Source organism: Emys orbicularis, chromosome 1 (assembly GCF_028017835.1).
Source record: "Emys orbicularis isolate rEmyOrb1 chromosome 1, rEmyOrb1.hap1, whole genome shotgun sequence".
Taxonomy (NCBI): Eukaryota; Metazoa; Chordata; order Testudines; family Emydidae; genus Emys; species Emys orbicularis.
Window position 1 is genome coordinate 105,997,200 of NC_088683.1, and position 12,316 is coordinate 106,009,515.

Below are 12,316 nucleotides of genomic sequence, written 5' to 3' on the forward strand. Positions count from 1 at the left end.
GACAGTATGGAATCCACTAGGAGGCATAGCAGCTGACTCCCAGCACCTTGTCCAACTGTGTAGGCATGGTCTCCAGGAACTTTTCTCCCCTCTATTTTTTTGCAGGGAGAAGGGACATTCAAATGAAGGGAGTGTAAAGATGAAGATTTCCTCATAAATTTAATGAAAACAAACATTTTTTAAAGTATCTAAGAAGCGTCGCACACTCACTAGGTTCCATCTTGCTGCCATAAGCAGAAAGAGGGAAGTGAGGTAGGATCACAGCTGCTGCATAAGCCCTTGTGAAGAAGCACGAGAAGGCACAGGGGGCATGTATGGCCCCAACAGACACTGCTATTCAAAATAATCTGATCTTGCATGCATGAGGTGCATGCCCATTTACAGTGGGGTCCACAATGACAAGTATTTAAAGAACATGATATACTAAATCCATTTCCAGTTCCATTCAAAATGACTCTTAACATAAGATTCAAAATTAGTTTGAATTTGTTTAAAAAAAAAAAAAAAAAAGCACACAACTGGGTGCTTTAAAGGTTGGAGACCTTTAAACAAAGTTTGCATCTACTTATCAACTACACCTCTACCCCGATATAACGCGACCCAACATAACATGAATTCGGATATAACGCGGTAAAGCAGTGCTCCGGGGGAGGAGCGGGGGGGGGAGGGCTGCGCACTCCAGTGGATCAAAGCAAGTTCGATATAACGTGGTTTCATCTATAACACAGTAAGATTTCTTGGCTCCCGAGGACAGCGTTATATCGAGGTAGAGGTGTATGTGTAATTAAAACAGTATCCCTGACAGTGATATACCTTATGAGAAAGGACCTCTATATTTGTGCCTTTTTGACACTTATTGTAAGCAGAATATGCTCCAAAACTCTTCTTTCACTACCTCTTAGAGGGAATTTTCACTGCTCTGATATGGTCTGCATGAAATTCCCAGAGAGCCTAAATCACAAAGCTTGTAGTAAAACAAAATGTATTAAAAATAAAGAAAAATTGAGTTAAAGCAGAAGAAAATGCATGCATAACATATTTAGAACTAAACTGTGCAGAAGTTAATCCAGATCAGTATGCGTACCACACTCATTCAGGATTCTAGTCATTACTTTGGATAGACAGTTTTGATTCCTGTTGCTCCCATATCCTTTTTACAACTTGGGTGTACATGCACACAATTGTTTCCTTGCTCACCCTTGCATCTGATGTTCAAGTAGGCATCTACCCCATTCCGCAAGCTCTTTGCTCTAGTTTAAGAGAGAGGCTTTTCAGGTTATTTGTCCTGACTGGATGTGTTAGCCTGAATCCAATTTGTTCTCAGCCTTACATCTGAGTTTAAAGACGCAGCACTCGCATTTTTATAATTGTTTCATTACTTCTGATCTACTCCAAATATGTATTCTTGAAAGATTAATGCCGATTTGACACATACCAGGAAAATGGACATTTGTCGCTTCTGTGCAGCATGCTTTAGGTCAGTGAAGGCTTCTCTTCCAAGTCCTCTATCAGGAATATTTAGAACATGAGCCAGGGCCAGATCATTCTTAGAATTCACCAACAGGCTTAAATATGCATAAACAAACTTCTTCACGATCAATAGCAACTGCATAAGAAAGTATCAAGTTAGCTTATGTCTCAAAAAAAATTAAAATAAACTATTTAAAAATGAATTAGGTATATGCAGAAATCATCGTTCTGAAAGAGTAAGAATATCAGTCATGCTGAATTACAAGACATTGACTTCTATACATATGGAGACTGGGAAATGATGACTGTAAGCCAGTATGGACTGAACATGTGGCATTTTAATGTGTTGAAAGTTTTTGTACATAATGCTATATTATCCACCTGAGATTTAGAGCATTCTCATTTCCCTTTTTCTTCAACACTTTGATAAGCATCAGTTTCTATCTGACATTATCTAGGGCTTCCTCCATAAACATCCTAACAACAAAGACACTTCTTTCATAACCTAGGGCCCCACTGAAGTCAAAGGAAGTTTTGCCAGTGGTTCATGATTTGATTTCTAGTGCATTCACTTTTCAACAAGGTACTAGAACTTGAAGTGATAAACTGTGACCCCCCAAAAACATATTTATATTACAGCTGCACTCTAGTGTGCTAGGCCCCATGCAAACATAAGAAGGCAGTCCCTGACCTGAAGAATTTACAGCCTAAGCAAGAACAGACACACTAAAAAGGAAAATAAAATAGATCGGTGAAGAAGGTAAACAAGATCATATGGTTATACTTAGGAAGTTCTGCATATCTGAGTGTTTTTTTAATGGGGCACCTGGGATGGAGATGTAGGAAGAAGAATCGTAAGAAAGGGAGGAGACACTAAGAACAAGAGGAAAAAAAGTAGAGGAAAACTGAAGTTTAGAAAAGGAAAAAGAAGGAAGGGTGAGAAATGTATTTGTCACGGAGACCAAGGAAGACTTGTGCTGGTAGCAGCGGGGCAGAGTAAGGAGAAAACAAGAGTCCAAGTTTCAAAAATTCAACAAGTCTGATGTCAGATAGCTGAGAAGGTAGTTCTGGGGAAGGAAGCAGACTTGTCCCCAAATTCCATGCTGGAGCTCGCTCTTATGGTGAGAGTATGAATACTGGAGGGGGCAAGAGACTCCTACTAGCTGGTCAGTCTCCCCATTGTGGGGGTCAAGAGGAGAGGGACAGGGAGGCATAGGTACCCAGCATTTCCAGGAAGCCCATGCTGGTTTGACGGAGGACAACCAAACGCCAACTGATGCCCCTGCCCACTTTGATTTGCTGGAGCTGGCATCACTACTGTTGATGAGAGAGTTTCTCTAATGTGTAAGTGGGGTAAAGGAGTGGAAGTTAAATAAAATCTGAGGTGCAAATCCTAGTGGAGCCATTACCTCACTGTGCATTTGTGAACAAGTCACTAGATCACTATTCAAGGCAACATCTGAGTATAAAAGGAGGAGAAAAGAGAAGTTATGGCCCACAACTGCTGCCTTGACTATGCATAAGAAAAGTTAACTTTTTCTTGCACTTTAATGGGGACCTAACCTTACACCCCCTAACTAAGGGCTCCTACAGAAGCCTGGTCCTGCTCTTCAGGCTTGCAGAAAAGACCTGTGTCTCTTGATTCAAGGGTGCAGAGGAGAGCAGCATATAGCATGTTTTCTAGCCCTATAAGCAGAGGCATGAACTATCAACAAGCTCAGGTGTGATACTGGAGGTCAAGTATTCCCTACTCTGACAATTTAGACTAGCAATAATTGAGGAAGAGCAAATTGTGTTGCATTTCACCTATTCACTTTTGTATACAGAGTGAATATTTGTTATAAGTTGTAATGAAAACAAAAAAAGTTTTACCTTCACATTATCCTGGCTGTGTCTCATTGGCGTTGAGGGTATGGAAAGACTAGAACCGTTCTCTTCTGATAAGCCAGAGATAAATTTTAACAGTTGAACCTTCAGTAAAATATATAGAGTAGGATTAAATATGAAGATGATTGAAACTTGAAAAAATTAGTAATTATTTCAGTACTGTAAATAGCCTTATCCCAACCATGGTCTCCTCCAATCCTTGAAAGAGGAAGCAGCCTGCAAAGGCCTCTCTACCCTTGAAGACACAAAACTGCCAAAGAGGAACCTGTATAAGCAAGTAACCGAGATGCAAGCCTGAAAAACTAGTTTACGGGAAGAGTTTTTATATGACGATGCTAGGCGGCAGCATACTCAGGCTTGTGTTGAAAGGTATGTTTGTCACTGTTTCAGCTGATGCCTCCAAAACAGAAAGTGTGGGACTATTGGAAATGGTTAAACAAAAAAAGGAAGCTGCACACAGGAAGAAAAAACACAGCTAAAAAACAACCTAGGACACTAGAGGCAGAGTCAAATCCATGCCTAAGGATGCTAGAAGGAAAGGTGGAGGCAGGGGCAAGATGGACAGCTATTGCCCTCAAACCATGAAAAACTTTCCCAGAATATAGACCAGAGAGGCAAAACCACCTTCTGTTCCTTTCTATTTGGCTACACTTTAAGAATCTTGACATAGGTCTAAAATTGTGTACGCCATTTTTCATCCTATAGTCAAGCATTTTGCTTAGGATATTTAGATCTTTTATGTCAAATTCCTTTTCAATTAGACGTGGTTTATGGAAACCCACCAAGTGCTACAGCCAAATTGAGGATCACTCTCTGAAACTCATTGTACTCTGGAGGTCGATCCAAAATAAAAGGACAGTTACCTGTTCCGTAACTGGCGTTCTTCGAGATGTGTTGCTCATGTCTATTCCACAGTAGGTGTGCATGCTTGCCATGTGCACCAGTGCCGGAAGTTTTTCCCTTAGCAGTATCCGTACTGGGGGAGCACCGCAGCGACCCCTGGAGTGGCACCTGTATATTGCACTATAAGGGGAGCCACGGGCTCCCCCCACCCTCGGTTCCTTCTTGCCGGACAACTCCAACAGAGGGGAAGGAGGGCGAGGTGTGGAATAGACATAAGCAATACATCTCGAAGAATGCCAGTTATGGAACAGGTAACTGTCCTTTCTTCAAGTGATTGCTCATGTGTATTCCACAGTAGGTGATTCCAAGCAATATCTGTTGGAGGTGGGTAGGAGTTCACGATAGTTCGGGACGAAGTACCGCCCTGCCGAACCTGGCGTCATCCCTAGACTGGGAGACGATCACGTAATGCAAAGTACATGTGTGAACTGAGGCCCAAGTGGCCGCCCTACAAATGTCCTGGATAGGGACATGGGCTATGTAGGCAGCTGAGGAGGCCTGAGCCCTCGTTGAGTGCGCCCTAATGATCGGTGGCGGGGGGGACCCCTGCCAGATCATAGCACGTGCGTATGCACGAAGTGATCCAGCGGAAAAGCCGTTGGGTGGAGATAGGCTGCCCTTTTACCCACTCGGCCGAGGCACTAAAGAGTTGCGAGGATTTCCGGAACGGCTTGGTCCGATCCAGATAAAAAGCCAGCGCCCTACGCACATCAAGGGTGTGGAGGCAGAGTTCCTCGTTAGAAGAATGGGGCTTAGGACAAAGCACGGGAAGAAAGATGCTCTGTTCCATATGGAAGGTGGAGACCACCTTCGGGAGGAATGCCGGGTGTGGGCGGAGCTGGACTTTATCCCTGTGGAAGACCGCGTAAGGGGGTTCCGAGGTTAAGGCCCTAAGTTCCGAGACACGTCGGGCTGACGTGATCGCTACAAAGAAGGCCACCTTCCAAGAAGGCGAGACCAGGAACACGTGGCCAGGAGTTTAAAGGGGGGCCCCGTGAGTCGGGACAAGACCAGGTTGAGGTCCCATTGCAGCATGGGGGTCTAGCATATGGGAATGAACGGTCGAGGCCCTTCAGGAAACGGGAGGTCATCGAGCGGGAGAAGACCGAGTACCCTTGCACCGGCAGGTGGAAGGCCGATATGGCCGCCAGGTGCACCCTGACTGAGGCAGGTGCCAGTCCTTGGGCCCTAAGGGATAAGAGGTAGTCCAGGATAAGCTGGAGAGGTGCAGCGGAGGGGGAGACTCCCCACTCACTCACCCACCTGGTGAACCTGGACCACTTTGCCACGTACGTCCAACGCATGGACGGCTTCCTGCTTTCCAGGAGGACTTGCCTTACCTGCTCCAAACACCTGTTCTCCTCCTCGTTTACCCACGGAGCAGCCACGCTGTGAGGTAGAGCGCGGCCAGACTGGGATGGAGGAGGCGCCCCCAGTCCTGGGAGAGGAGGTCCGGGCGGAGCGGCAGCGCCCTCGGGGGGACCACCAAGAGGCGTACGAGGGGCCCGTACCAGTGTTGACGGGCCCACGCTGGGGCTATGAGAAAGACTCTCGCCTTGTCCACTTTCACCTTCTGAAGGACCTTGGCGATGAGGGGGAACGGGGGAGAGGCGTAGAGGAGCTGGCCCGACCACCATAGGAGGAACACATCGGAGATTGCGCCCTTCCCCACCCCTTCCCTCGAGCAGAACTGGGGGCAACGCCGGTTCTGGCAGGTTGTGAACAGGTCAATCTGGGGAACTCCCCACTCTCGGAAGAGCCGGTGAGCGGCCTCTGAATGGAGCGACCACTCGTACTGGGGGGGAGAAGACCCTGCTGAGGCAGCCCACTTGCGTATTGCGGATGCCTGGGTGGTGGGCCGCCCTTAGGGAGATATCGTGGGCTATACAGAACTACCATAGGTTCAGGGCTTCCCGGCAGAGGACTAGAGAGCGAGTCCCGTGTTGCCTGTTGATGTAGTACATGGCGGCGGTGTTGTCCGTGAGGACCCTGACCACCCTGCCGCAGAAGTGTGTGAGGAAAGCCACACACGTGAACCACACCGCCCTGAGCTCTTTGACATTTATGTGAAGGGACAAGTGCGGAGTCGACCACGTTCCCTGGGTCTGCACGTTCCCTATGTGGGCTCCCCAGCCGAGGTCCGAAGCATCGGACACCAGGTCTATGGACGGGCTGGCATCTCGGAAGGGAACTCCTTGCAGCATATTGCTCGGGCAAGACCACCACTGAAGGGAACCCAGTATCGGGGACGGAACCATGAGCACCTTGCCTAGGCTATCCCGAGCTTGGGAGAATTGGGAGGCTAGCCAGATCTGGAGGGGCCTCATTCGGAGTCTGGCATGGCGGACCACGTATGTACACGCCGCTATGTGCCCCAGAATTCGAAGGCACGCCCTCACCGTGGTCACCGGGAAAGCCGTGACTGAGGCGATGAGATCCCTTAGGGTCTCGAACCTGTCCAGGGGGAGAGAGGCTGTGGCCCTCGAGGAGTCCAGCAGGGCCCCAATGAACTCTATGCGCTGAACGGGAACTAATGTTGATTTGGTCTCGTTCACCACTAGGCCAAGACCGGCGCATGTCGATAGGAGCAGCTCCACGTGGGTCTTTACCTCGGAGCGGGACTCCCCCTTGAGGAGCCAGTCGTCCAGGTAAGAAAAGATCTGTACCCCCTAAGTGGAAGATTGGACAAATGACCAGGGAGGAGTATAAAAATATCGCTCAGGCATGCAAGAGTGAAATCAGGAAGGCCAAATCGCACTTGGAGTTGCAGCTAGCAAGAGATGTTAAGAGTAATAAGAAGGGTTTCTTCAGGTATGTTAGCAACAAGAAGAAAGTCAAGGAAAGTGTGGGCCCCTTACTGAATGAGGGAGGCAACCTAGTGACAGAGGATGTGGAAAAAGCTAATGTACTCAATGCTTTTTTTGCCTCTGTCTTCACAAACAAGGTCAGCTCCCAGACTGCTGGACTGGGCAGCACAGTATGGGGAGGAGGTGACGAGCCCTCCGTGGAGAAAGAAGTGGTTCGGGACTATTTAGAAAAACTGGATGAGCACAAATCCATGGGGCCGGATGCGCTGCATCCGAGGGTGCTAAAGGAGTTGGCGGATGTGATTGCGGAGCCATTGGCCATCATCTTTGAAAACTCATGGCGATCGGGGGAGGTCCCGGATGACTGGAAAAAGGCTAATGTAGTGCCCATCTTTAAAAAAGGGAAGAAAGAGGATCCGGGGAACTACAGGCCAGTCAGCCTCACCTCAGTCCCTGGAAAAATCATAGAGCAGGTCCTCAAGGAATCAATTATGAAACACTTAGAGGAGAGGAAAGTGATCAGGAACAGTCAGCATGGATTCACCAAGGGGAAGTCGTGCCTGACTAACCTAATTGCCATCTATGAGGAGATAACTGGCTCTGTGGATGAGGGGAAAGCAGTGGATGTGTTATTTCTTGACTTTAGCAAAGCTTTTGATACAGTCTCCCACAGTATTCTTGCCGCCAAGTTAAAGTATGGGCTGGATGAATGGACTGTAAGGTGGATAGAAAGCTGGCTAGATCGTCGGGCTCAACGGGTAGTGATCAATGACTCCATGTCTAGTTGGCAGCCGGTTTCAAGCGGAGTGCCCCAAGGGTCGGTCCTGAGGCCGGTTTTGTTTAATATCTTTATTAATGATCTGGAGGATGGTGTGGACTGCACTCTCAGCAAGTTTGCAGATGACACTAAACTGGGAGGCGTGGTAAATACGCTGGAGGGTAGGGATCAGATACAGAGGGACCTAGACAAATTAGAGGATTGGGCCAAAAGAAACCTGATGAGGTTCAACAAGGACAAGTGCAGAGTCCTGCACTTAGGACGGAAGAATCCTGTGCACTGCTACAGACTAGGGACCGAATGGCTAGGTAGCAGTTCTGCAGAAAAGGACCTAGGGGTCACAGTGGACGAGAAGCTGGATATGAGTCAACAGTGTGCCCTTGTTGCCAAGAAGGCTAATGGCATTTTGGGCTGTATAAGTAGGGGCATTGCCAGCAGATCGAGGGACGTGATCGTTCCCCTTTATGCAACATTGGTGAGGCCTCATCTGGAGTACTGTGTCCAGTTTTGGGCCCCACACTACAAGAAGGATGTAGAAATATTGGAAAGAGTCCAGCGGAGGGCAACAAAAATGATTAGGGGTCTGGAGCACATGACTTATGAGGAGAGGCTGAGGGAACTGGGATTGTTTAGTCTCCAGAAGAGAAGAATGAGGGGGGATTTGATAGCTGCTTTCAACTACCTGAGGGGGGGTTCCAAAGAGGATGGAGCTCGGCTGTTCTCAGTGGTGGCAGATGACAGAACAAGGAGCAGTGGTCTCAAGTTGCAGTGGGGGGAGGTCTAGTTGGATATTAGGAAACACTATTTCACTAGGAGGGTGGTGAAGCACTGGAATGCTTTACCTAGGGAGGTGGTGGAATCTCCTTCCTTGGAGGTTTTTAAGGCCCGGCTTGACAAAGCCCTGGCTGGGATGATTTAGTTGGGAATTGGTCCTGCTTTGAGCAGGGGGTTGGACTAGATGACCTCCTGAGGTCCCTTCCAACCCTGATATTCTATGATTCTAAGGATGTGGAAAAATTGGAAAGAGTCCAGCGGAGGGCAACAAAAATGATTAGGGGGCTGGAGCACATGACTTATGAGGAGAGGCTGAGGGAACTGGGATTGTTTAGTCTGCAGAAGAGAAGAATGAGGAGGGATTTGATAGCTGCTTTCAACTACCTGAAAGGGGGTTCCAAAGAGGATGGATCTAGACTGGTGGTAGCAGATGACAGAACAAGGAGTAGTGGTCTCAAGTTGCAGTGGGGGAGGTTTAGGTTGGATATTAGGAAAAACTTTTTCACTAGGAGTGTGGTGAAGCACTGGAATGGGTTACCTAGGGAGATGGTGGAATCTCCTTCCTTAGAGATTTTTAAGGTCAGGCTTGCCAAAGCCCTGGCTGGGATGATTTAGTTGGGGATTGGTCCTGCTTTGAGTAGGGGGTTGGACTAGATGACCTCCTGAGGTCCCTTCCAATCCTGATATTCTATGATTCTATTGCCTGAGGTAGGCCGCTACCATAGCCATACATTTCGTAAAAAGCCTGGGTGCCGTGGATAGGCCAAATGGGAGGACAGCAAACTGGTAGTGGTCCATCCCCACCAGAAAGCGGAGGAAGCACCTGTGCCCCTCGAAAATATGGATATGAAAATACATGTCCTGAAGGTCCAGGGCCGCGTACCAGTCCCCCGGGTCCAGGGAGGGGATAATAGAGGCCAGGGACACCATGCGGAACTTGGAACGGACTAGAAACCGGTTTAAGTCCGGCAGGTCGAGGATGGGCCTGAGGCCCCCTTTGGCCTTCGGGATCAGGACGTATCGGGCGTAGAACCCTTTGCCCTGGAATTCCACAGGTACCCTTTCCACCGCCCCCAGGTGCAGTAGCCGGTCCACCTCCTGCCCCAGGAGGCAGATAGGCCCCGGGTCCCCCGGGGCCATCATTGAGGACGGGTGATTTGGTGGGGGTGAGGTGAACTGCAACATGTAGCCCTTGGAAATGGTACTGAGGACCCACTAATCCGATGTTATGTGGGACCACGCCCTGTGGAAGGCAGACAATCAGTTGCAGAACACAAACTTTATTAAACGGGGGGTCTCCCTGGCAAGAGGCCCGGTGCCCCCCTGCAAATAGTCAAAACTGCCTCTTTCCCTGCCTCTTGCCCTTGGAGGGCCCAGGCTGTGGGTCAGAGCAGAACTGCCGCTGAGACCGGCGTTTCTGGTCTCTGGGTCTTTTATATGGGGGCTCATATCTGCTCCTCGCAGGTTGAGCCGCCGGAAGCGATTTGGCCTTGTCCTTAGCCAGAGGGACATAGAGGCCCAAGCTCTGCAAGGTAGTGCGGGAATCTTTCATCCCATGCAGCCTGACGTCCATCTTGTCCACAAAGAGTGCCTTCCCATCCAACGGAAGGTCCTGCATCAGGGATTGGGCCTCCGTTGACAGTCCCGACAACAGGAGCCATGACGCCCTGCGCATGGAAATCGCGGAAGCCATTGAGCAGGCCACAGTGTCAGTTGCATCGGACGCCGCTTGCAGGGCCGCTTTAGCAGCCGCCGCCCCCTCTTCCACCAGTGCCTTGAAGTCCTTCCTATCCCGATCTGGGAGGAGGGGCTCGAATTTAGGCAGAGACTCCCAAAGGTTAAAGTCATACCTGCTCAGTAAGGCCTGGTGGTTGGCTACCCTAAGCTGGAAACTCAGAGGAATAAAGCTTTCTCCCAAAGGAGTCCAGCCGTCTGGCGTCCTTATTTTTGGGGGTGGGCATGGGCTGGCCCTGTCGCTCCCTGTGGTTTACCGATTCCACCACGAGCGAGTTGGGTGCCAGGTGGGAATAGAGGTATTCGTGGTCCTTGGCCAGCACAAAGTATTTCCTCTCCACCTTCTTGGAGATAGGGGCCAAGGAGGCAGGGGTTTGCCACAGGGTGTTGGAGATGTTGGCAATACCCTGGTGCAGGGGCAGGGCCACGCGGCCCGGTGCCGAGGGAGACAGGACATTGAAGAGGGAATCGGACGGACCCTCCATCTCCTCGGCCTGCAGCTGGAGGCTGGATGCCACCCGCTTTAGCAGGTCTTGGTGTGGCTTGAAGTCCTCCTCTGGGACTAAAGGCGGAGGCGCCATTATGGTCTCGTCCGGTGCCGGGGAGAGGGCCCGCACGGAACCGAGAGCCTCAGTCAGTGCCGGGGCGTCGAGCCCCAGATCAGAGTCCGGCCGCGGGTCCGCCGATTTGTGACCCGCCGACTTGTCCAATAGGCGGCCGGACTAGGCCGATAGAGCCTGAGACGCTCCGGCAACCAAACGAGCCCCCATCTGGGCTGGCATCGGTGCCCACTGGCACCACTGTCCTTGCCACGGGGCCCCTTGCCATTGACTCGGCCGAGAGCCCGATGGCACTATCTGTCCCAGCTGAGCAGCGCAGGCCGAGGATGGGTGGCCAGGTGCCGAGGCCGAGGTCGCCGACGAACGCTCGGTGCCCCGGGAATGGTAGGAACTGTGCCTATGACGTCGTCTCCCTCGGGACCTGGGCCTCGACGTCGAGGAACGGTACCTGCCCGAAGAACTACTTCGGTACCCGTGACGGCGACACGAGGTCCGGCGCCCTGGTGCTGAGGCACCCCGGAAGGAGTCTCGAGCGCGACGTCTAGCTGATCGGTAGCTGGAACGGGAACGACGACGTCTATCCCTTCGAGAGTGGCTGCGGTATCCACACCGTGCAGACAAGCGCTCCCGGTGCCTCCCTCGGTGCCTACGCTCGCTGGCAGGCGGCGTCGAGGGTCTCCACGACTCCCGGCCTGACGGCGACCCGGATGGTCTGGCCAGCGTCGAGGGTGGGCGGGAGCCGCAAGACAAGCGATCACTGCGCGCCGAGCAATGTGGAGAGCGATCCTCGGAGTGGGAACTGCGGCTGGCTGGAGAGCTCTGGTGGGCACCCAATGAAGGCTTGCCACGAGACCTGGGGCCCGTGCTCGGCTGCGTGCTCGGGACTGGCAGGCTCATAATGTCCTTCGCAGCCTGCATAGCCTCCAGCGTCGACGGCATCCATACCAATGGGGATGCACGGGCCGACAGTGCCAGGCTGCTCCACTCCACACGAGTCGGAGCCCAGGGGGGACTGAGGGCTGCCCAACGCGGGACCAGCCTCCCCCTTTTCCTTGTCACAGCGCCGCTGCGAGGCCGGGCCCTTCCCTTGCTTTTTGGAGGGAGAGCGGCACCGACTAGTTGAAGGGGCCTCGCTGCGCACCGATGACGCGGCGGCCGGCACCGAGTCCGAACGGCGTGCCGGCGTTGCGGCCAGCGCCGACTCCATCAGGAGAGCTCGAAGTCTAATGTCTCTTTCCTTCTTGGTCCTTGGCTTGAATGACCTGCAGATCTTGCAATGGTCGCTAATGTGAGTCTCACCCAGGCAGCGGAGACACTCAGCGTGCGGGTCACTCCTAGGCATACAACGGCGACAGGAGTCGCATGACTTGAAGCCTGGGGCACGGGGCATGCCCCGAGCCCAC

At 51.2% G+C, this 12,316-nt stretch overlaps 1 protein-coding gene across 2 annotated transcripts in view; it reads right to left on the reverse strand.

Moving 5' to 3' along the window:
* Positions 1–12,316, reverse strand: part of PARPBP (PARP1 binding protein) — a 119,325-nt gene that overhangs the window by 84,533 nt on the left and 22,476 nt on the right. For both annotated transcript variants that reach the window (XM_065403478.1, XM_065403470.1), the window contains exons 3-4: positions 3,343–3,441; positions 1,436–1,606 (exon numbers count right to left, since the gene is read on the reverse strand). In XM_065403478.1, coding sequence (XP_065259550.1) covers positions 1,436–1,606; positions 3,343–3,441 — 270 coding nt within the window. The remainder of the gene's footprint in view (positions 1–1,435; positions 1,607–3,342; positions 3,442–12,316) is intronic.